We start from the raw sequence: 25,423 nt of genomic DNA, 5'->3' as shown, positions 1-25,423 counted from the left end.
AATTATCACCGCGATTGAATGTTATTATAAAGTTCCCACTCCCACATATGCTAATTAAGGTTATAACATGCTGTGTAAAGTGTTATAAAATAAGTTTACCTTACGTTGAATATCAGTTTTTAGCATTTAAGCAGCATGTTGTAGCCTGTGACAACATTTTTAAACATGGTTAAATGCTAAAACTAGTTGTTCAGAATGATAGAAAGAGCTTGAAAAGAACTTCACAATGACATGGCCATTTGAAACTCGAAAATCATCACCTAAGTTAATTTTGTCCCATTGTTTTCCATTTTGCGGGTGGTAAACACTTATAGTTTAGCAATTAAATTAAATCTAAGTCGCTTGAGGTAATAAGCTTCGTCGAGAGGAACCAAATTGACAGCCGAGATTGTCAGTTAAGTTACCTACATGTTAGGCTATGCGGGAAGCGGCACACTATCTCTTGATGACACTTCAAGTTACCTCAAGACTTCACCTTTATCATTTCACTTAAAACCTTTCATTATGATAAGATATTTTAAAAAAATGAGAACACTTACTTACAGACACAGTACCTTCTATTATATTTCCGTCTGCCGTTTGAATGCGGGCGCGTGCTCATGCATTCATAATAGTATGACTCATTTTAGGGGTGGTCAGATATATATTCCTCACAGATACAGATGCGAACTATATTCTATAAATATAGGCCCTACTAATAAAATTTAATAGTATAAAAATATTTGCCTTCCTCAGGTCTTGGACATCTTTCAGGAGGAATCAAGAAGATACCCCTCCCCTCCCCGTAATGGTGAAGATTACCCATAAACCCGCCACTTTCTGCAAAGACGTTGATGGTCGTTTCTCAATCTGAAGGCTGCATACGTCATCAAGCCTGGTTTATTAACTAAACTGATCATTACATTCGCAAGTCATAAGCATATTACAACAATTTACGATTAAATTAGAATAACAATTAACTTTATAACTGTTAATATTCTGAAATAAGACAGTCTTGATGACGTATGCAGCCTACAAATGTGAACTTTCGAGGCTGCTGCCTTTGGATTGAGAAACGGCCGATTGGAACCGCATGGGTTGAGGTTTTTTCTTCCGGTTCAAAACTTTATAGGGTTTGCCAATGTAAATTATTTTACACACAGTCGGCTGGGTGCAAAATAAAACATTTCGAGTGAAAAATAAAGCATTAAACTGAGGGAGGACATTTTGAAATGAACAGAGAGAACTTGAGCTTCTGTCACTACTAACTACACAATACACGAAAAACAATGAGAATTTAAGTTTGAGTAATTATTATTAGATTTTATTATTCACGAGCTGTGATCAGGTCACTTATTGGTGCTCCTCACAGTCGCACACAGACATTTCAGTCAGAAATTCGAGTGAAAGGTCAAACTGTCGAGCTGTGTGAGTGACCTAGGGCCTTATTTATAAAATGCTGGGTAGAAAATGTCCTAAATTTGATCTTATGATTCCAATCATTTCTCAAAAGCGCGCACGTGTGATTCATAAAATGAATGTAGGCATAGAAAAATACATGTACGCCTCACTCCCTGCTGAAAAAAACAGCATCAAACCAGCATGGACCAGCATGGGAATTATGGTGCTGGTGTTCACTAGCAAACCAGCACCAAAACACAACATATGCTGGTCTTGTTGGTATGCTGTTTCTTTCAGCAGAGCTTTTAGATGTGAGATCTAAAAATCACCAATGAGCTTGAAATACTGCGAATCTGAATAGTCTAAAATAAACCACAACAGACTTCTTCACTTTAGGATCATATTCATATATATGATGGTCAGCAGGTACTCAGGTTAAAATAGTACAAACTACACACTTGTCATCACAAAGGAGGTTTATTAAAATTTCTTTTAAAAAAAGTACAAATACGTGTTTTTTTATTATTATTTGTTCAAAGCTCCAGCACATTCAATATTTGGGATACAGCACTCTGTGGATCTGTCCATCGGCTTTGTTTTTGTCCAACCACTTTCCACAAACAAAGATGGTCGTCACCCAGTTGGCAGTGTTTGTGATCTCCACACACTCCAGAAACCAGCCAGAAGATGAACTGGTGTTGTCGTGCTCCACTTTAACCCTCAACAGTTCACCTAAATCCAGCATCTCCAGTAAGAAGCGGTCCGTGGATCCTCTTTCAAAAAGGTTTCTGTACTTTTGTTTCAGCGCTCGTTTCCCAGAGTCGCCGTTGACGCCGAAGATGGTGATGAAGACGTTGGCGTCGGTCGCCGCCCCTTTAATGTCTCCAGTGATGACGATTATTTCGTACTTCACAGGAACTAAACTGCGGACTTTGCTAGCGAAACTCTCCACAGTTTTGGTGCACTCAAAAGTCATGAAATCGTCTTTCTTTGCTGCCAGAGGTATCTGAGCGTCACAGGTAAAATAATATCTGAAGAGATCAAACAGAGCAAGAATGATCGTCGGTTTTATTCAGGAGAGACACGAATACTTCACAGATAGAAAACAAAACTTACTTGTTTCCCAGTTCTTTGTCTGTTATTATCACCTCGTGCACATGCCAGAAGGATTTACTCTTCACTTTTTTCTCTTTTGAAATGTGACCCAAACAAATACCTACAATGTCTCCCAGATTTTTTGAGGAAAACTCGAATGAATCTGTGGCACCACTGAAATAAATAGAGTCACGTGACTTTAGCTGTTTTCTTTGTATGAAGTAAAAAACTGGACACAGTTGCTGGTAGATAAACAAATGAGAAAGTATTCACTTTAAACAAGCTTTCTTCACCTCTTAATGTTTTACAGCATCAAGACGGCTCTATACATACCGCAAAAATTTCTTCTTCTTTGGGTTTTCCATCATGAACTCTTTCGAACGGCCTTTTCTCCCCTCCAGCACGATCCAGGCGTTTTCTTTGGTCTCTGCATCTTCAGAGTTGGCTGTCGTGATTTCGATTTCGTATTCTGAAAGGATTACAGCGAAAGATTGTTTTTTGGAATGTACTAAATGAATCCACTACATATTAAATCAAAAAGATGTGCTCCGTTCTTACTAATCTTGTCACTGAGATCTAGATTGTCATTGTTGGCACATGCCAGTTCTCTCATGATCTGACCATCATCCTCGTTTTTGGCCAACCATCGGTCACATGGGAAGCGGAAAGTTTCACCTAGCAGTTCATCTTTTACATCAATATATTCAAGGTGCCATCCGGGAGCAGGACCTTAAGAGAGAAATCAGGAAAACTTTATAAAATGTCATTACCACCACAGAATATTTTCAACAAAATACATCATTTAAGATGACAGAAATGTGTTAAAGTCACAATGAAATTAAAATTAAACTTACATTTTTTTTATAGAATATTGTGTGTTTTTTTTTTTTTACAAATTACTTAAATGTGACTGTCATTATATATATTTTTAAATTCATGTGCCCTTATAAACTTTTAATGAAAAACACTAAAGCTAACCCCTTTTATATTTTATATTGTTTATAGTGTGTTGTGTGTGTATGATTTTGTATTATTGCAGCTTTGAGTCCAAAACAAAATGACAATAAAGTATAGACGGGTTGCCGGTTTACAAACATTACAGGGTGCGCGCGTATCCGGGAGGCAGAAACCCCGATTGGTGAGCTGGTCCACTACTGCAACAACCTTAATTATTGAAGCGTTCTTTATTGTTTGTATATAAATAAAACTTGATTTTAGTTGGAACTGTTTTTCTGTCTTTATTTTTGCAGTGTTACTGTGATACATGTATGAATTATAATGTAAGCTAGTAACGTAATAGTCGCATCTACTGGCATGTTAACATCAGGCACCCAGCACTGGCTTTGTGGTACTATTTTCCACACAACAACTCCTTGGCATTGTGACTTACAGACACCGCTACTAGCCTACAACACAATGCACGTCTCTTCTTTCTGCCTCTCGGTTGCGCGCGCAACCAGTTAATGACATCGCTGTGCAACCCATCTATAGTCTAACTATAATCTCCTCCCCTCCTCGAAATGATCTCTCTTTCATTCTGGTCCTGAGAACAAGCACAAGGGCAGAGGCCGGGAAAAGATCGTAGCGATTAGCAAGTAGCCATATAACTCAACTTTAACGATCCAATTAATTCTCGATGGATGAATTCAAGTCCCACCCAACCTTTTTTCTCATTTCAGGAGCCGTTTCACTCAGATATACGTCATGATGGGGAAAATAAGACAATCGCTACTTTTGTTTCATGACTTTAATAGTTTTGTTAGTTTATGTGATGAATAATTGACAACGGGCCGTTGAATTATAAGAAAATAATGCACACCCAAGGTGGTAATGCGGCACGACGCGAAGCAGGTGTGCATTATTTTTTAATAATTCAAAGGATCAATTATTTATATACCACGGTTACAAAAAAAATTGCTCCGGTGGTATTTGTAAGACATTTGACAGGTCAGGTGTGCGGTTTACAGAAAAAAAATCAACACCCATGAAACATTTCTCAGCCAATCAGAATAAAGACTTCAACAGACCCGTGGTATAAGTCTGCAGTAATGCACATTGACTGAAGTGTTTGTGTGTATAAATGAAATGATAAAATCATGCTCACCTGTGTTTTCATGCCAGACTCGAACCTTTGACAGCTCGCCCAGACTGAGAATGTCCAGAAAGCGGAAAATATCCACCTGTTTGCGCTCAAATTTGTTTCTGTTACCGCTCTCCTTTAATGCCAGAGTTCCCGTGTCTCCGTTTTCCCCAAACACGATCAGAAACACATTAGCATCTGTCCCAGCGCCTGTTAAAGCACACACCATACTGTAATATCTCTGTTATTACTATAACACAAGTGACATCAATCTCATTTAGTTTAACAAAAATGTCTGCAATCAAATGCCACAGATCTCACAATGATCTCAAACATTTCTTATCTACAGTAATAATATGGCTGTATATGATCTTACTGTATGTCATTATGAATCTCAGGAGTAAAACTCTCTCAGTCCTTCATGAGCTCTAATGAAACTTCACTCTTTATCTCTGACCTACCATTAACGTCACTGGTTTTGACCTGAATGATGTAAGTGGTTTTCTCCACCATCTCCTCATCATCCACAACAGCGGCAAGCTCACAGACTTTTGTCCTCTTGGGTCCTTTTGTTTTGGAGAGCCACTCCCCATAAGTAAACATGTAGACCTCCTCTGTGCTCAGGTTCCTCATGATCATCTGGGACATCACAAACCAACCCAAAGCATATTTATAGTGTTACTTAATTTTCTTAACAGGGTTTATTGTGATGGATAACTTGATTAAGAGAGATATTCAAGTGTCTTTAGCTCAGATCTACCGACTCACCTTGTCAAGGAACCAATCAGGACGACTTCCTGTTCCATCAATGCGAACGCGCAGTTTCTTTAGGGGAGCGATGTCATCGATCTCCAGATTAAATGTGTCCTCTTGTCCTCGTTCAAACCTGTGAGACGACCGAGAACTTAACATGACAGGATGATGAATCTCCTCAACACACTCAAACATCAATGAATGAAACTTACACCATTTACCGTCAGCAATTTAGTCTGGTCATAAGTAAAGGACATTTTTCTATATTTCTCAAAACTAATGTTCAGATTTTTAATTTACCATACATTGACATATATTGTGACTTTGGCAATATTCAGATGGGATAGTTTTCTAAATGACGTTTGGGTTTTAACGCTTCCCCACAACGTTTGTGATTTTATGTACAGATTCAGACGAGACAAAACGTGTCTGTTTCATGCGTTTGGGCGTTGCAGAAGATCAGGTGCTCTAGATACGTGTGTTTATGATGTTTGACATTTTGCTTTCAATTTAACAATATTACAGAACGTGTAATTTAAGAATTTAATTTAAACTAATCAAACCTGTGAGACCTCTGAGAAGCATGATTCCATGTAAACTAATCCTGTTCGTATCGGGCTTATATCTATCTTTCAGTCAATAAATAAATGAATGTGCCAAATGAAATCAGGTTAAACTTTGATATCTTTTATACTGTAAATGCTGTCACATGAATCTGAACATCCCAGTAATTTCATCACAGTCGAAAGGGCTTTTGTTAAAATCACCGTATTCAATTCTAAACGATGGATAAAAGAAACTGTAGAAAACTGTGTGATGGTGAACTGGTACCTGTCCTCATTTTTGGAGAGAAGCATCTCCTCAGTCCCCCCATTGGCTCCAAACACAGTTATAAAAATGTTTGTGTCTGTACCTGCGTTCTGGATGTCACCTGTCACTACCGTCACTTCATAAACCACCTAAGAAAGAAATATAAACCTCTGTTAACAGATCCAACAATCTTTAGTGAGAACCTTCAGACGAAAGCACGATGCATCTGGACCTTTCGTATAATGCTGATGGTTGTGGCGTCCAGGATGTTAAAGACTCTTGCCGTGAGTCCGTCTCCTCGGTCTTTGGCGAGCCAGCACTTACAGGTGAAGTTGTACTGAATGCCTTTAGTGGGAACGGCCACAGAAAGCTCATTAACTAACCAGCAGCTCTCTGGAGTCGCTCCATTATGACCCAACTGAGAAAAACAAGTCAATCCAGGTTAGTGATCAAAGACGCGCTCAAACAAAACTCGAGGGAATGTGTTTGTAAAAACAAATAAGAAATCTTGAGGTCTCACCTCAATCCTTTTAATTTCACCCACATCTAATCCATAAGAGAGGAAATGCTCCATCCCGCCTGCTGCGAAACATCTCTTCCCCTCGGGCAGATCCAGCCACATTCGATCTGTTTCCAGCTCATTGGGTCCCATTATGATAATATAGACTCGACTGGAGGTGCTGGCATCGTGATCGTCTCCTGTCGACACTGTGAAGTGGTACGGTATCACTGTACAACACACAAGATAACACAACATATCACTGATAATAACACAAACGTACATCAGCTCTCGTGATCAATTTCTGAACGTACTCGGTCCCTCTTCCACCATCACAGCCTTCTTCTTTTTCTTTTTCTTGTTCATATTTCCGTCCAGATCTGCTTTAGAGTTCAACGTGTTCTTCTTCACATTATTCGGGTTTCTTTCACCCTCATATCCCTAAATGATTACAATAGAAACACATTACAGTAAGTTCTGCAAATTACATTTTTACTCACCATTAACTACGTTTACGTGCACAAAATGTATTGAATTTAATCTGATTGCAGGTTACGACAATACAGTTTACATGTAGCCTAAACATTGCAATCTGATTTAAATGTTGGTTTACATGTACATTCTATATAATCCTAAACAACTAAACATCAGCGCAAGCGCACAGCCAGGGTTGCCAGATTCATGTATCAAAACCATGCCAATGGACATTCAAAACTAGCTCAAACGCATCCCAATAACTATTCAAAGCCCAAATACCAAAAACTAATGAATAAAATGCTTTCATGTTTAACCTGCGGAAACAAAATCAACAGCATCTCTCGTCAAGTTCACACTTGATCTCTGGATAAATGTACAATCAATACGACTAGAAACAGATTATTTGGTATGTGAACATAGCGAATGTGTCCTTCAAGCTCTCATAAGAAAATATTTTTTTGAAAGACGTCCAAACTGTGTCACAGGATATATAAAGTCATATTATGTTATATAAATATATAAGATACATTTATATTTCATGATACTTTCACTCTTCACAAGTCTTTAATTCCTTTGTGAAGGTTGTAAGTTTGGATCTAGAGATGTAAAGATTTGTTTAAAGTGATGCCTAATCATATCTAATCTTAAAAGCATCTGCTAAATGCCTAAATGTAAATGTAATGTTTCTGTGCTCCACAACAGAAGATCAGGAGTTTGGACAAACATCAGAATGACATTTAAATCAAGAACATCGAAACCACTGCCGTCGAACGATAAAGAGTAAAATGAGTGATCAGCTTTCATCACCTTGACAAAGAATGTTCTCTCGATCCGCTTGTCCTCCTTCTTTTTTGAGAGCCACCGTTCACACAGGAACATATAAACCTCCTCTGTCTCCACGTCCACCACCTCCACCTGATCCAGGTACCAGTCAGCTCCTGCCATTGAGTGATCGTGTCGAATTCTGATCTTAAAGATCTGACCGAGGTCCACAGCCTCGATGTTGAATTTATCAACCTACATATAAAAGAGAGATGATGATGATGAGACCATCAGTACTGTGAGTCGCTTACATAAGTAAACATAATGATGAAATAAATGACAACACACTGCGCCTCTCTCAAACTTGTTGCTGCTGCTCTCAGATTTTCTGAGTTTGCGTTCTCCAGTGTCTCCCAGGTCTCCATAAATGGTTAGAAAGACATTGGCATCTGTTCCTGCTCCATACATGTCACCCGTCCTGACAGACACATTATATGTGTGAGCTGAAGAGAGAGAGAGAGAGATTCATTGTGATAAGTGTTATATATGAAAACATGCAGAGCGTAAGATCAGAGACTCACTCTCAAGAGCGTCTTCAACCTCAATCTCGCTGTGCTTCAGCGTTCCATCTCTGAGGAGTTTCTCTGTGATGATGTCAGAGGGTACCAGCTCTCGAACCGTCTCACCATCATCCTCATCCCTCGCCAGCCAACGCTCACAGGGAAAGATGGTCGTCTCTGAGCCCTTATTCAGACGACTGAAGATTACTAACAAAACTAGCACATGTTCATATCTCAAAATAAATATTATGTGTACTTTATCAACCAACACATTCTCATGAAGTCTATATGCAATACATACACATATTCCAGTTTTGTGTGCATAAGATACGCCAGTCCTTCCCGTTCACTTAATACAGTGCATGTTTTTGTGCCATTTTATGTATGGATTTTAAACCATTGTTCCTTGGGTTTGTGGTTAGATTTGGGATTTGCAATTCCCTCACCTTTCCTTTTCTTAAAAGTCTTCTTATTTCCACTCTGTCTAGATGCCAGCCGGGGTTCGTCCCTTTGTTATCGTGTCCAATCCGAATCTTCTCCAAGACGTCTCCCACGTCTTCCAGCTGCACAGAAACAACACGAGCACAAAGCGTTGAGAGGCGGAGAGCTCAGAGCGGTCTGCAGACAGATGCTTCAGGACACTCACCTCCAGGGGCGCTGCTAAGGATTTTGGGCCCCATGAAAAGAATCTTGACAGGGCCCCCAACACAGCTGAGACTTTTTTCATATTAATTTACATAAAATCATGCGCTTTTATGGTATTTTCACTACCAATGGGGTGAGAAAATTTTACTTGAATTAAGTGTTTAAGAAAAAAAAAAATCTTATTTCACAATTTTTTTCTCACCCCATTGGCAGATCATTTTGCTCGTTTTAATGACAATTTCACTTAAATTGTATATTAATTTGTCTTAAAACTAGACTCATTTACTAAGGTCATTTTGCTCATCAAGAAAAAGCATCTTAATTTAAGAATTTTTAGATATTTCTACTGAAAACAAGACAAAAATACTAAGTAAGAAAGTCATTTTTTGCAGTGTTGAATGTTTAACTAAAACTGTGTATTGTAATTTTTTCCAGCGTTTTCTTGACCTAACATGGGGAGAAAATTGAGTTCCCTTATCATGCACTTTTAACACTAGAGCGGCCACCAGTAGTCATTTTAACTGCAACATTTAAACGTATGCATTGCAAAAAATGATTTTCAAGAAAAAAATTCTTAGTATTTTTTTCTTGTTTTCAGTAAAAATATCTAAAAATTCTTAAATTAAAGGGATACTTCACCGATTTAGCATTCAGCTTTGTATCTGTAGAAACCCGGCAGTATTACTGAATGACCATGTTTCCCCCCATCATTTCCCCCTGAGAGGAGAGATATCTGCATTTTGGTTCTGCAAAAAAGTCCTCCGATGATGCAAAAATCGTCATATTACATCATCGGAGGACTTTTTTGCAGAACCAAAATGCAGATATCTCTCCTCTCAGGGGGAAATGAGGGAGGGAAACATGGTCATTCAGTAATACTGCCGGGTTTCTACAGATACAAAGCTGAATGCTAAATCGGTGAAGTATCCCTTTAAGATGCTTTTTCTTGATGAGCAAAACGACCCAAGAAAATAAGTCTAGTTTTTAGACCAAAAATATTACATTTAAGGGATTTTGTGCATAAAACAAGCAAAAAAGTCTGCCAATGGGGTAAGCAAATTTTTCTTGAATTTAGTGTTTAAGAAAAATGTTCAAGATTTTTTTGCTAAAAAAACTAGACTTATTTTCTTGGGTTGTTTTGCTCATCATGAAAAAGCATCTTTATTTAAGAAATTTTTGATATTTTTACTGAAAACAAGACAAAATACTAAGAATTTTTTCTTGAAAATCATTTTTTGCAGTGTGGTAATTATCTTTAACACTAGAACGAACAAGGCGTCATTTTGACCGTTTGAAATTTGCATAGTCAATAACTTTGTCTAAATAAATCACGTGCATAGATAAACGTGCTTACTTGTTGGAAAATGCTACCGTAGAGACCTGGGGCCTCGTGTACAAAGCGTGCGCGTTAGCACAGAAAAGTGCCGTAGGCTATGATCATTGTCACGGACGAGCGGTCCACTAACAATTTAGGCCTACTTACAAACCCACCTTGGTAACATAATGTCGACCCTTAGCCTCTTTCACTTCTTATTTTTTTCTCTTTCCGTTTTTGACTTCCAGATTTTTTAGGCATTTTCACTTCCTTGTCAGGCAAGTTGATATTCTGCCGGCACTATAAGTGAAGTCAAGCTGTGGGCCCCGAGAATCGTCATTGTTTACCCCCCCTTTACAGCACCCCTGCTCACCTCCACTATGAACATGTCCTCAGCTCCTCTTTCAAAGTACATGCGGCGCTCTCTCTTGTTAACGCACAGATACTTCTGCTGAGTGCACAGACCCTTCTGACCATACAGAACGATGAACACATCGGCGTCCGTCCCCGCCGCGAACACGTCACTCGTGAACGTGGTTATTTCGTAAGGAACAACTGAAGGGTAGAAGAGAAATACTGGTTGAGATCAATTCAGAGATTCAGACGGAGATGTCGAGCGAGCAGTTTATTCATCTTACATGGAGTATAAAGTTCTGTCTGCAGGTCTGCAGGATAAAGATCTCGGACGATCGCGCCGTCATCTTCTCCGGAGTCGAGCCAGCGGCCGCACGGGAAGCGAAGCCTCTGTCCTTGTGACGGAGCATCAATTTCCACCCAGTCCAGAAACCAACCGGCTGATCCACCTGTTCAAACAGAGCATCAGTTATATCTTGTACGGTCCACTGGATTTATGATTTATTTACTTGAGAAATGCTCTGATTTATAAAGACATCTATAACTCGGGGACAAACCGAAGTCATCCGTGTACGCTTGCCAAGCTATTTAATATTACACGGGTCACTGACTGTTCACAAGCTGCTTTCAGAGGCAGTCGACTGAATCTGTCAGAACAAAACCTTCTTCAATTCCACCTGTCAATCAGAATCACCTGAGTTATCATGGCCGATTCTCAGTTTCTGAAGTTCTCCCAGATCCACGGCCTCCACCGTAAACTCATCGATCATTCCCTTCTCAAACTTGTTCTTGTGGGATTTCGAGGCTTTGAGGTTGACGATTCCTGTTTGTTTGGTGGGGATGAACGGTGTAAATAAAGGCCTGCGTGTTATTCAGTCACCTGACACTGATGTATGCGACGTATGTTCACCTGTGTCGTCGTTCTCTCCGTACAAAATGGCAAAGATGTTGGCGTCTGTTCCGGCGTGCTTCTTTTCTCCCGTCTTGATCCTCAGAGTGTATGTTGTTGACATGGCTGCAAATGAAAATACAGAAATGATCAAAAGGTGTATTTTCCCAGCCAGGCAGGTGTATATGACATTGATCTCCTAACCTTTCTGCTCCAGGCCCAGGGTGGCACCTGACTCTTCATCATCCTCATCCTTCCTCATGAAGGCTTCATCCACAGGAACCAGTTCTCGAGCTATCTGACCATCATCTTCATCAACTGCTAGCCAGCGATTACAGGGAAAGTAATACCTACAGCGTAAGCAACAATCTGATGATCTACCGTATGCTTATATATGGATCTCTACAGTACACACAAAACTAGCCATTTACATATCTAAAGGTGCAGTGTGTAATTTTTAGAAGGATCTTTTGACAGAAATGCAAAATCACATACAAAACTATATTATCAGAGATGTATAAAGACCTTTTTATAATGAACCATTATGTTTTAATTACCTTAGAATGAGATGTTTTTATCTACATACACCGAGGGTCCCCTTACATAGAAGTCGCCATTTTGGGCCGCCATGTTTCTACAGAAGCCCTTAACGGACAAACTTTTTTTACTTAATTGTCTCAAATGATGACATGTTTGTCCGGTGGTGGCTACAGTAGCTTCTCTATGCGTTTCAAAAGCGAGGGGTGAGCAGTGGACTGAACCGTTGGTTGCAATTCACAACCTCACCACTAGATGCCGCTAAAATTTACACACTGCACCTTTAACGAATATCTGACATATATTTCAGTGAACAACTTGAATTTAAGGAAACAAAATGTTTATTTATACCAAATGAACTTTCTAGTCAGATGTAAATGTGGGTAACCTCAAGTTTAAGGTCTTATTTTTGAAGTGATGTAATGCATCAGATATAAATGTCTGAATCAGTCTGAATGTCTGATAAAACGTACGTTGTGTCATCCTTAGTGTCCACGATTTCCACCCGGTCCAGGTACCAGGCTGACTGATGGCTGTTGTCATGACGAATTCTCAGTTTCTTCAGAGGTCCCAGTTCCACAGCTGTGATGGTGAAGACGTCCTCCTGTTGAAGTTAATTGACAGCACAGTGGTGATGGTGACACATTTGCAGTGAAGACTGAATCCACTGAATCCAAGTTCACTTCGTATAAACTTGTGAATTAACAGATCTTTAATGAAAACAAAAACTTAGGATGGTGCATCTTAAGAGACCCCTACATCTTAAACCATTGATATTGTGACCGATGACAGGTCAAATGAGAGGTTTTATTGGAATTAAATGTTTTAATGATTTAAATGAAAAATTAAGAAAGATTTAATGAGAATTAAAAAATGAACTTAAAGACACCAAACTTCTGAAGGTCTTTCAAACATGATAATCAGAATGACGCTGCAGATTTGGTTCAGGAGAGCGGTTTTAATTCAGATGTGTGTGCTACAGTAAATAATAGATGAGTTGACATTAACAGATACGTAAGACTATACCACCATATCTACTGTGAATAACAGAAGGACTGAGATCAGGTGACTGCGTTTCCTTCAGTTAGTGAGAAACACGGCTGGAGATTTTACACCTCACCTGTCCACGCTCAAATTTGTTGAGATGATTGGACTTTTTCAGAGGTCGTTCCCCTGTGTCTCCGTTCTCACCGTAGATATTAATGAAGACATTGGCGTCTGTTCCAGCCCCTAACATGTTTCCCGTGAAGACGGTCACTTCATACGTGTTTTCTGGAGAATGATTTGGAAAGATGTTTTACATGTAATTATCTGCCAACTCTTCAATGCACCTGCATTGTTCTTTACAGTTAAACACTTATTTACATCTTACATCTACCTGTCAGTCATGTCATCTGTCACTCACATCGTCTGAGGAAGATGATGGTGGTGATGATGTGACTGACAGATGACGTGACTGACTGACATAAGCAAACATTTGGTCCTTGTACCCTCCAGCTCATCGTTGTCCTCTGGCAGAAGTTCCACCACCATCTCTGTGTCCTCCTCATCAGAAGCCAGCCAGCGATCACAGGGGAAGACGTATGTTAAAACCACCTCACGCATCTCTTCCTCACCACCCTCATCTTCCTCTTTTTTCTTTTTCTTCTTCTTCTTTTTTTCTTCCTTCTCTTTGGGAACCATGGCCATGACCAGACGCTTTATCTCCACTCGGTCCAGGTACCAGCCAGAACCGATGCCCGTGCCATCATTACACATACGAATCTTAAAGATCTTCCCCACGTCTTTAGCTTCAACCTGGCGATCATTGAGCGCAAATCAATAATGTGTGTGAAAAGGTTGTGATGCGTGAAACGATGTTGCTTAAACGATGACATTACCTTGAAAATCTCTGTTGTACCTCTTTCAAAGTTGTTTGACCTGCTGCTCAGATTGAGAACTTCAGTCTTTCCTTGATCTCCATATATTTGGATAAAAACATTGGCATTTGTGCCACCAGCCCAGACGTCCCCCGTCATAACCGTACTCTCATAGTTTATTACTAGAGGACGATACAGAGGATTATACAGAGATCACCATCACTGAAACATAACATTGATACCAAATAAAGTCTTTACATTCTTCAACATCCAGGATTTCACTTGGATAGATGTCCACTTCAGTTTTCCCATCAGCTTCGTCTTTGGACAGCCAGCGGTGACTGGGGAACATGTAATGTTTACCGTGATTGGGCACCATAATCTGAACGCTGTCCAGAAACCAGCCGGCACGCATCCCTTCATTGTTGTGACCTATCATCAGGCGACTGATCTGTGTTTCAGATAAACGCCATCAAATCGTACCGCACGCGTCAGTTCTTCACATACTCACAGGAGTGCGTACAGGTACGTACCTGGCCGATATCAAAGGTGTTGACGGTGAAAATATCCACACGTCCCGTCTCGAAGTAGTTACGCAGGTTGTTGTCTGAAACGGCCAGCATCATTTTGCTGGTGTCTCCTTTCTCACCGTAAAACTTTACGAAGACTTTCGAGTCTGAACTTCCTCCACTGACGTTCCCCGTCTTCACTGCGACGTGATAGCTGACGTCTGAAAATCACTTCGAGCTTTAATCACAAACTCTCTATGGATTGATGATTTTATATGATTAGATTCATCAAACTCACTGTATAGTCTTTGGCCGTCTGCGAATGGCACCAACTCACGAACAATCTGTCCATCGTCTTCATTGCGGTCCAACCATCTGTAGAGATGAAGGACAGAATCACTCCAGCACCATCAGTTCTGTTAAACTACATCTGCATCATCTTCCACAGAAAATCATTTCATCCCTCCGTTTGTAAAACTCATACAGTAAAAACATTTATAGTTGAGACAACTTGCATTAATTGTTTGACCTAAAGGAATGGGATTAGAAATTATTCCTATAGTTAAACACATATTGTCTAGGGCAACTCTCGATAAATTTATTTATGATAAAAAAAAATTTTTTATTAATCGGATAAAACATAAATATCACTCAAACAAATTGAGTCTTCAGTGATGTGCTGGTGAGGAAATTTTGCCAGAGTTTAATAAACTCATTTTAATCTTCAACTTTAAACCTTGATGAGAATTAAAATGATTGATTATTAACTAAATAAATAATCCATGATGATATGTAAGTGATATACAGTGCATGTGTTGTTACAGTAATAAAAACCTTGATTTCCTCCTTACTTTAAAACAGATGATTCGTTTGTGGTTCATACTATTATTATGAAAACCCAACAACAATTAAACAAAAACTCACTTACATTATAAAACCCTTATTAACCAGCATTAGTTGCGCTTTTGCTTTCATTATTGTCCTGTTAGGGTTGCCAGATCCATGTAAGAAAAGCATCCTAATGACTATTTACAGCCCAAATAATGAACCAAATCCTCTAACCCATCTCTAACATCAACCTGCAGAAACAGTTTAAAAGTAGCCCAATTCACGACTCTGCTGAAAGGCCGAGCACCTGGCAACCCTGCCTTGCTTTTTAACAAGCTGGTTGCACGGTGAGAAAAGGCACTAGATAAACGTGCAGCTTGCGTTGTATAAAGAAACAGTGCCTGACTTCAATTATAAGTGCACAGCGTTGACAATGAATTATAATTTTTTATCGATTTTATTGGTTAGTTGTATTGGCCCCAATACATTTATTGAACCCAGAAGAGTGTTTTGGTTATGAAAGTAACCTGTTACATGGGAATTCAACAGCCTGGGACTCTGCCTGCCCCTCCTCTCTGATGGAGACTTTCTCCAGAAACCAACCACAGCCTCCACCTCGTCCGTTGTGACCGATCCGTACCCTGCGTACCCTACCGATAGACACGGCCTCAATGATGAACTCATCTGCCTGAAGAGAAAGAGATCAAACACTTAAAGTTTGACATAAACCAGACAGCACAACGCCACACAAACTCTACTAACATTGCCTTTCTCAAACTTGTTAACGTTGTTCTTGCAGTTGACTAAGGTGCGGTCGCCCGTGTCTCCGATGTCACCAATCAGGCAAAGAAAAACTGAGGCGTCTGTTCCACTGCCGCTAATGGTCCCTGTGTAGACTGTGACCCGATACTTTATGACTAAAGCATAAAACAACACAAACATGACGGCTTATCAGACAGACTGATAAAAGAAAATTTTGCTCCAAATACAAATAATAAAATGCAACTATAACGGTGTGATGCTCACATCCTCAAAAACTATCAACATCTACAAAAGATAATATGATTTAGACCAGTGGTTCTCAAACTGGGGGCATCGAGATGGTGCCAGGGAGCCCCCCAGTTTTATGACATTTTTAATAAAATACATTAATTTATCATGAATTCTGTGCAATTAAACCTAAAAAAAATAAGGCTACCAACCAACAGCACTACTTTGTATACTTTAATATGTTTTGTCTAATTAAAATGTTGCGTTTTAGAACAAAATTATCATACATTTTCTTTGTGGGGGCCGCGAAAGAATGCACCGTACACAAGGGGGGCCGCACGCTAAAATAGTTTGTGAACCACTGACTTAGACTACCTTAAATACATCTTCACTTGATATATTGTGGTACATTATGTGCTGCCAAAATTTATATTACTATAATTATTGTCTATACACTGCAAAAAAATGACTTACTTTACTTATTTTTGTCTTGTTTTCAGTGAAATATCAAAAAAAATCTTAAATTAAGATACATTTTCTTCATGAGCTAAATGACCTAAGAACATTTAAGTGAAGTTGTTTTTAAACAAGCAAAAAGATCTGCAAATGAGGAAAAATAAATGTTTTAACTTTTTTCTTTATAACTTTTTTGCTTGTTTCAAGCACAAATTCACTTAAACACTAGACTTATTTTCTTAGTTTATTTTTCTCATCCAGAAAATGCATCATAATTTGAGTTAGATACTAAGTAGTATACTAAAATTAGCATTTTCTAAATGTGATTTAAACTTTTGTAGAATAAACACTAAAGTTTGTTGTCTAATGTCATACCTGACAGAGGTTCAGAGACGAGGTCTCCTGTGGCCGGGAGCTCTCGCACAACTTCATTATCATCTTCATTTGTGTCCAGCCAGCGCTCGCAGGGAAATTTATAGGTTTCTTTTAGTAATGTTTTCATCATTGATATCTTCAGAGACAAAGAAAATCATCGTTCAGTAGATTCATGTGTCGAACGCTGTGAATTATTCATCATACGTTTGTCTCACCCGACTTAAATGCCAGCCAGCGAAGGGATTTCTCTTCTCGTGCCAAATCCTCAGTTTGGTCAGCTTCCCGAGATCTGGCAATTCAATCTATGAGAAACAAGTGTTTTATAACCAAACTGATGAAAGAACAAACGGAAATCAAAGCAGATCAGATGGGAAAATTTACCATGAATTTATCCAGCTGACCCTGCTCAAAGTTATCGGTTTTATTGTCCAGTTTGATCTCGTCCGACTTGCCCTTTTCTCCATAGATCTGCAGTAAAATGGAAGCATCTGTTCCCGCTCCGGACAGATCCGACGTCCATATCCAGAGAGACCACGGATGTTCTGAGGAACATCAGATCAGATTTAACCTGGACAACTAAACCCTTTTCACATTAACCTACAGTACATTACTCACTCTTTTGTCTCCTCTGTCTCAGTGAGACCATCTCATATAACTCTCTATCGATTAATCCGTCACCTTCATCCTCATCCAGCCATTTGGAGCAGGGAAACGTCTGCTCGATTCCAGTGAAAGGACAATAAACCACCACCTGCCGCAGCACAGATCAACCACAAACAAAACACAAGCGCTTAAAGGAGACAACAAACAGCAAAAAGACCTTTCATGTGCTGATCAAATCTAACGTCCAGGTCCAAAGAAGTGAGGCTGTTTGCACAACGCAGTGTATTTCACGAACACATTTACACAATATAAAATAAACTATACACAAAATCAATTAAATTCAAATCATTTATTGTTATATACACCTGCTTTTACTGGGTAGATGACATTAAATGCTTTAAATTGAATACCTTCGGTTAACCGGGACAGAGGCGTAAGAATTTATGACCGTTCAATATTATCAGTTAAAAGAAACAAATATTTAGACGCATGTCTACAGACATTTCGCCACTTTTCTATTGTTAAAGGAGCATTTCACTCGTAGAAACATTCATCTTTATTGAAAGTGTGTCATATTTGTAGTCAAAATGTAAAATACATTTCGAATTTGGTGTCTATTTGACAGAGAAAAGGGGTGTTTGTAGTCTCACGCCCTCAACAAAGATATTGGACTTCCTTCTTTCAATGATGCAAAATGATGATTTTTACATCATTGAAAGAAGGAAGTGCAACACTGAAATCAGTATTTCTCCCGTCTCAGCGGCAACTGAGGAAATGATGCACGACCATTCAAAAACATGACTGGGGTTCTAACTATACAAAGCTTTATGCAAATGGGTGAAGTGTCCCTTTAATTTGTAATTGGCCTGTAAATGACGTGAATTATTGCTGCCGGTCTGGTAAAGTAATCATTTGTATAAGAAATCATTTGTACTGAATATGTGTCCGTGCTTGATGGTTTGGAAGCGGCACGGAGACAGGGCGGTCCGTCTTGTGCGTCCGGACAGTCTTTGGCTGATGGCCTCTGTCCTAGACCCGGACCATAAACATCTCTCAAACATATTCACAAACTTGAGAAAGAAGACGCAAAAGCAAAAGTTTTTGAAATGTGTCCTGCTTTAGAAATGTCCACTGTGGTAGATGATAATAAAGAGACAATCTTCCCTCTTTGGATATTTATCATCTGCTCTTTAATAATGTGATGTTATTAATGTATGAATCCTGGTTTTGTTGTTGATCTGTTGCACGTTTAAATGAAATCAAATGTTTGTATTGTTTTTACCGGGTCACAGACAACTGTCAACTGTATTTTTTCTCAATGACAATTTAATATTAAAATCTTATCAGTTAAAGGTTAATGTCCGGTTGAACATCCTTAATACTAATGCACTTATAAAGACTGGAAATCACAGAATGATTAAAAGCAGAAATGTGTTATATTTATAATAATCTAATGACATTTTGAATAAAAATCAGTATAGAAATGTTTAATCTCAGTGTGAGAGTCAATCTATAATAACAGCATGAGACAGATGATGAAGAGCTCAGACAGACCTTCTCACAGTACCAGCCTGAACTGACACCTCCATGATCGTGACCAATAGTGACCCGACTGAGAGGACTGAGCAGAGCCGCGATCTCCACGTTGAAGATATCTGTGAGCGCTCTCTCAAACTTTCCTCCTTCCAGAAAGATCTTCCCGCTGTTCTTCAACCCTTTGGATCCGTGCATGATCATGTGGATTTTGGAGTTGGTTCCTGCACCTCTGATGTTTCCAGTCACCACCTGAACGTTATACACAATACCTGCAAAACAACCGCTTCACTCTGATTTTAGATTTATATAATAATAGAGTCCAGTTGATCTCTGTAAGGACATTCATGACTCGTTTTAAGCATTTAAGCATAAATGCAGTCACGTGTGTAGTACATTAAATGTGTACGTGTTGTGTTGTGTTATTTTCCAGTAATAGCACAAAGCAATGAAACACATAGAGTTTGTATGAGGAGATCATTAGGTGTTCATTTATTATTTATGGATTCAGCTTTGAGAAGTTCTTAAGTTGAATGTTGAGAGGTTACCAGTGGGTTGAGTCCCTCCAACAAGAACATCTCTCTGAATTTTCCCATCATCTTCATCGATGGCAAGCCAGCGGTTGATGGGAAAGTCATAAACGGTCTTGTTGCCCAAATCATCGACTATTACCTGAAACGAGAGTACAGCGTCTGATCTGTGGGTATATCTGAAGGTTGTGGGTCTCATCAGTAGGAAAAACAATCCAGCAGAGTAGTGCGGTGTTACCTTACGCTGTGGATATAAGATGACTACAGACTCAAAGTGTGAACTCATACTACACTACGGTGTGATAGATGGAGTGTGTTACCATGGTAAATGACACACATATGCTAATGATCCCAAATCACTCTCTATGTGCAGATGTTTATTGAGATTTTACCTTTTCTACAAACCAACCAGCAGAAGAGCCTTTGTTGTTGTGACCGATGGTTATTTTCCTCACCCTTCCCAGATTAGGAGCCTCGATGGTGAACTTGTCTTCTGTTCCTCTCTCAAAGTTGTCCTTATCGTTGTCCAGCCTTCTTTCTCCTTTGGGATAGACAAGCATCGGATGTTACCTCATCTGCTCGACAGGATATTAACCAAATATATCAGCAGTGGACCGATCACAGGTAATGTCACGTAAGGACATCTCAGGTGATACATCAGTGGAGATACAGCAAGACTGTCACATGTGTTTTTGAGGACATGTTTACTAAATAAATACATTTTTAATATAAACATGTAGTCGTGTTTCCCCTGCTGACTGTGATTTAAGCAGACCTGTATCACCATTTTCACCAAAAATATTGATGAAGACGTCTGCATCTGTTCCGCTGCCTTTAACATCAGATGTGAAAACGCTCACTATATATTTATTATCTGCAAAAAAAAGTAAAAAAAAAACACAAGTGAACCCTAATATCATTAAAGCACAAGCCAATCAAATTCCACCAATCTGGAGGGCACTGCAGGATATGTCTCACATTTGGGCATGTCCATGGGATCCAGTGAACCCAGCAGGTCACGAACAAACAGACCATCACCTTCATTCCTGCTCAACCAGTTATTACAGGCAAAGTAGAAGCGTAAATGTGGCCGATTCATGTCTGTGATCACGACCCGATCCAGAAACCAGCTGGCGTTCAGACCCGTGTTATCATGTTCAATTCTGGAAGAATAAAATGATTGACAGCTCTGCTCAAATACTAAGTGACCAATCAAACACTAGCATTCAACTTAAGACACACCTACTTTATCATAGCATTATTATCAGACGGGAATTCAAAATATGTGCTGTGTGCGTCAAGTGAACCTATGTGCATCATGCATCATGTTAAAATAAGTGCCTGCGTTTATGAAAAAAGAGACCCTCACATTCACAAAATACTCTCAAGACATTCACCTAACACTAAACTATGATTACACATGAGATTAAGCGAGTATTTGGCAAACGCAAGTGTCTCTTTAATCATAAACCCCCTCGAAGCGTCTGCAGCATTTTGACATGAAGCATGATGAAGTTCATGTTACACATGAAGATTTTGACATGGCGAAGCACACACAACGGGCTAAATACAAGTTGTAATGAGCTTTGTATCATGCACCCTCGAAAAAAATGTATAATTAAAACAGAGACATTAAATTTGAATAACTTTATGTAGTCATTTAGAAAAAGCTGTTGAATATTAATTAACATTCAGGCAAATGTGTGACTGCTAGAAGAACACTTGATATAAATGATTTCATTATATATAAACATGTATCTTAAATGATAACATTTACATTTGGCATTTTAACCAAAGTGACTTACAGTGCATTACAAGCAATACATTTTTAATAATATGTGTTCCTCTAGGTTCAAACCCATGACCTTTTAAACTGCTAACGCAATGCTGTTCCTCTGAGCTACACAATAAACTCAAAATGATCTCGACCAGAAAAACCTACGTGTTACTTGTAAACATACCTGATTTTTTTCAAAGGTCCAACATTATGGGTTTTAATGCGAAACACGTCGGTTTTGTTCCTTTCAAACGCAGATCGATTTCTGTGATATAAATCAATGAAAACAACATCAGTGCATTTTTATTTCTGCAAACACAAAATGATGAGCAGAATCCAAAACAAATACAGTCCAAATGGGTCATTTTATTCGGAGGTGCTAAAATGACGTTACAATGCCTTAAAAATCTAATAGAGATGTAACCATTACCGGTTTTCTAGTTTACATGCCATAAAAATGTCCAACGATTAGTATTACCACGTGATGTAAAATTTTCATCTCTAATCTTTAACAGTTATATTAAGGATCATTTTCTTCTGTTTTATAATCCAGTTAATTTAACCATGAACAAGAAATGTTGTGCACGGCATCTTTCTTTAAACTACTGCTGAAGTATAAAACACTTTTACTGCTGTATGTGTTTTCAGAAAATGCATGATATCAAGCAGCCAATATATCATGTATCTTCTGAGAGATTATAAACACACATATACTTCTTTAAGATTAATGTCACTCGAGTTCATCATATTGATGTACAGCACATGAATATTCTAGCCTTTCATCATGAGGACCTTTATCATCATTCATCTATAAGCATCTATGACGATATGTCCATATGTACACCGCTGTCTACAACAAAAAGCATGACTTTGCTTTTGGATTCATTATCAATCTTTATTGTCATGCATCTCTTACTATATCTCTGTTGGTCCTTGATGACGGGTTCTAGATTATTATGTGCACATTCAACAACACAAGATAAATAACAATGAGACGTAGTTTCTCCTTCATCTGAGAAGAACACTAATACCTCTTCTCTGTGCTGTGGATTCAGGGAAAGAAAGAAGGATGAGGTTAAATTTCATCAGCAAACAACACAATTATATCCACTCACTGTTCATTTGGGTTTGAAGATTTATTAAGAATTTAACAGAATTTTCATTCATTATTGAGAAAGACACTTATGAATCAAGTTGCAGGTGAGTGATCACCACACATCAGGTTTGTGAGGAGCATCGTATGGACTCACTTGCTGGCAAGATGAAGTTTGGGAGTGATGCCATAATCACCAAAGAGAGTAATGAAGACATTAGCGTCTGTTCCTGCACCATTAACATCTCCTGTGATGGTGACCACCTCATAGACTGAAGAGACAACAGTGACAACAATACTTCTGTTACTTCATTTAACACTGAATCAACTCCAAAGAGATGTCCTGAATTATTCAAGAGGAAGAAGACCAGTGCTGGGTAAGTTACTCAAAAAAGTAATGAATTACTAGTTACTAATGACATCATGTAATTAGATTACTGTAAATTACTGTATTAAATGACTCTCTACAAAAAATGTTATTCTTTTTCAAATCCTATTTAGTAAATGATACAAAGAAAACGGCTCAAATAAATCATAAAAAAATTACATCAACTATTCTGCTCACACTTTTTTTACTTAATACATTCTTAACCCTACCCAATTCTTACCAATACTTAAACTTAACAACTACTTTACTAAGGCTGCGTCTGAAAGCTCTAAAATGCATTCGATGGCAACATCGAGCCACATCCGAATCCAATGTTTGGTTTACTTCGTGTCTCCTGAGATACCTTCATTGTCCTGTCCACAATGCGTGTGTGTGCAGGGAATGTGATTGGTTAACCATGGTAGAGTTTGAAAAAAATGGCGGCAACTTTACAAACATAAACAGGATTACTACACTACATAATAATGCGCTCTCGCACACGCAAGAAAGAGAGACAGAGAGAGAGCAGCGCCACGATGCAGCTGATTATATTAATATTATAATATTAATATAAATTTATATTATATAAAAAGAATAGTTTGCCTCAGCTCCCTTGTAACGCATAAAAGTTAAGAAATACATTACACAAAATTCTAGTCGTGTTTAGATGTGAGAGTGTGTGCACATGCGCATACACACGATAGAGCGCGACGCAGTAGTGCAGCTGCTTATGGGCTGCTGGATTGATAATGCGGCACACTAATCGTTTTACCTCGATTATCTTGTTTTTGCAATCGAAATGTGCAAAATTCAACATTGAAATCAAACAACTATTAATTGCACAGTCTGAACACAAAGGCGCTCTGCTTTACGCTGCCTATGAAGGCTGTCCGAATGCATTTCTCTGAGCTGCCTTCATGCCTCATGAGACAGCGGGGCAACAAGTCAACTGCATAAGCCTTCGGACGCAGCCTATGTGTTAATAAGCAGTAATTAGGAGTATATTCAGGCAAAAGTAGTTAATAGTTCCTTAAAACTGAGAATTGGACCTCAAAAAGAATAATGAATGTACTTTTAAATAATTAATTTGAGCTGTTTCAAGCCCATCTTTGTGTCATTTACTAGAAAGTAATTAGTCATTAAATACTTTTCGGAGAGAGGATTTGTACAGTAATCTAATTACATGTCATTAGTAACTAGTAATTAATAACTTTTTTGGAGTAACTTACCCAACACTGCAGTTTACAGATAACAGACACCTAATGTCACACTAAAGAGACTCGAGATTATCAGCCCATCCTGCTGCATGAAGACACGATGAATGTCATTTCTTTATTTAACTGCAATGTCCAACAAACACTAACAAACTCATTATGGATAGCTGATCATCCTAACAATGGCAGACCAGGGATTTCTCTCAGAAACTTTAGTAAATGGATGGGTGGAAATGTGAGGTTACATCTCACAGCAAGAATTGACCAATCTGCATTAATCCATAAAGAGATTTACCCCAGCAGATATTCTGATATCATCATTATTATTTTAGTATATTTAAAGAGTATTTAAAGGATGTTTCAGGTGATTAAACAGACTTTAAGGTGTGAGTGTTTTTACCTTTTTTCTTGTGGTACTCATCTTCATAGTTCTCCACTTTATCAGGCTCATAGTTTCTCAACTCGTTCTCATAAACTTCCACATAATCCACAGTTTTGGATTTCTTCTTTTTCTTGCCTTTATCTTTCTTACCCTCATCATCGCTGTCTGTCGTTCCCTTTTTGGACTTCTTCTTCTTCTTCTTTTTAGAGTCATCGTCATCATCATCATCATCATCTTGTTCTGATTCTTCTTTCTTCTTCTTCTTCTTCTTGCCCTCCTCTTTGGATTTCTTGTCTTTTGACCCCATGACTGTCTCTCTCTTCACCTCCTCATCCTCATCTCGTGTGTTTGTCCTCTTCGTGTGTTTGGGTTTCTTCTGTTTGCTGATCTTCGCTGTCCTGCTCGACTTTGATTTCTTCTGCTCTCCGTCATCGGTTTCTGGTTACCTCTCATCTTTTATTTATTTACTACAGTGTAACTTTAACTGTTGACTGTGAGGATGATGACCTATGATGCTCAGTCAGTCGGTACACCTGCAGTCACGTGACCGAGCGCGAGGGTCAATCAAAGCGACACAACTCTGTGTAAAAATCATTATGTCATTTCAACACGCGGTCGATTCATTACTAATTAATCCGCTATTTACACCGAGCACCGAAAACAGAAGCAAACTCAGACCTGAACACATGTAAGAAAAAGCGCCGTGCGGCCGTCTACTGCAACTTTAAATGCCCGAGCGCGCGATAGTTGC

The 25,423-nt window shown here is 38.8% G+C and overlaps 1 protein-coding gene across 4 annotated transcripts; it reads right to left on the bottom strand.

Moving 5' to 3' along the window:
- Positions 1-1,920: 1,920 nt before the first annotated feature.
- Positions 1,921-25,423, bottom strand: loxhd1b (lipoxygenase homology PLAT domains 1b). 4 transcript variants are annotated; one of them, XM_055168990.2, is made up of 41 exons: positions 24,691-25,423; positions 22,867-22,981; positions 21,801-21,881; positions 20,818-21,002; positions 20,615-20,713; positions 20,232-20,380; positions 19,858-19,981; positions 19,331-19,581; positions 17,789-17,924; positions 17,555-17,715; positions 17,389-17,475; positions 17,174-17,309; positions 16,115-16,269; positions 15,880-16,040; positions 14,823-14,899; positions 14,549-14,745; positions 14,274-14,466; positions 14,037-14,197; positions 13,647-13,953; positions 13,277-13,428; positions 12,630-12,760; positions 11,824-11,969; positions 11,641-11,745; positions 11,425-11,553; positions 11,015-11,179; positions 10,750-10,931; positions 8,863-8,979; positions 8,438-8,600; positions 8,205-8,359; positions 7,902-8,111; positions 6,932-7,058; positions 6,639-6,847; positions 6,351-6,536; positions 6,140-6,267; positions 5,324-5,441; positions 5,017-5,194; positions 4,580-4,765; positions 3,034-3,204; positions 2,809-2,944; positions 2,497-2,649; positions 1,921-2,411 (listed from the first exon to the last, which is right to left on the bottom strand). In XM_055168990.2, exons 1-41 carry the CDS (start codon positions 24,977-24,979, stop codon positions 1,931-1,933), a joined length of 6,792 nt encoding a protein of 2,263 aa, XP_055024965.2. In that variant the 5' UTR covers positions 24,980-25,423; the 3' UTR covers positions 1,921-1,930. The 4 variants fall into 4 exon arrangements, with proteins under 4 accessions (XP_055024965.2, XP_055024967.2, XP_055024968.2 ...); XM_055168992.2 differs by lacking the exons at positions 14,037-14,197; positions 14,274-14,466; positions 14,549-14,745; ... (13 more) ...; positions 22,867-22,981; positions 24,691-25,423 and having other exon boundaries at positions 13,348-13,428; positions 13,647-13,786; XM_055168993.2 differs by lacking the exons at positions 14,037-14,197; positions 14,274-14,466; positions 14,549-14,745; ... (13 more) ...; positions 22,867-22,981; positions 24,691-25,423 and having other exon boundaries at positions 13,348-13,428; positions 13,535-13,649.

This window comes from Misgurnus anguillicaudatus, chromosome 5 (genome assembly GCF_027580225.2).
Source record: "Misgurnus anguillicaudatus chromosome 5, ASM2758022v2, whole genome shotgun sequence".
NCBI classification, from domain to species: domain Eukaryota; kingdom Metazoa; phylum Chordata; class Actinopteri; order Cypriniformes; family Cobitidae; genus Misgurnus; species Misgurnus anguillicaudatus.
Note: the sequence above shows the minus strand (reverse complement) of the source record. Positions and strands in the feature narration are given on the sequence as shown.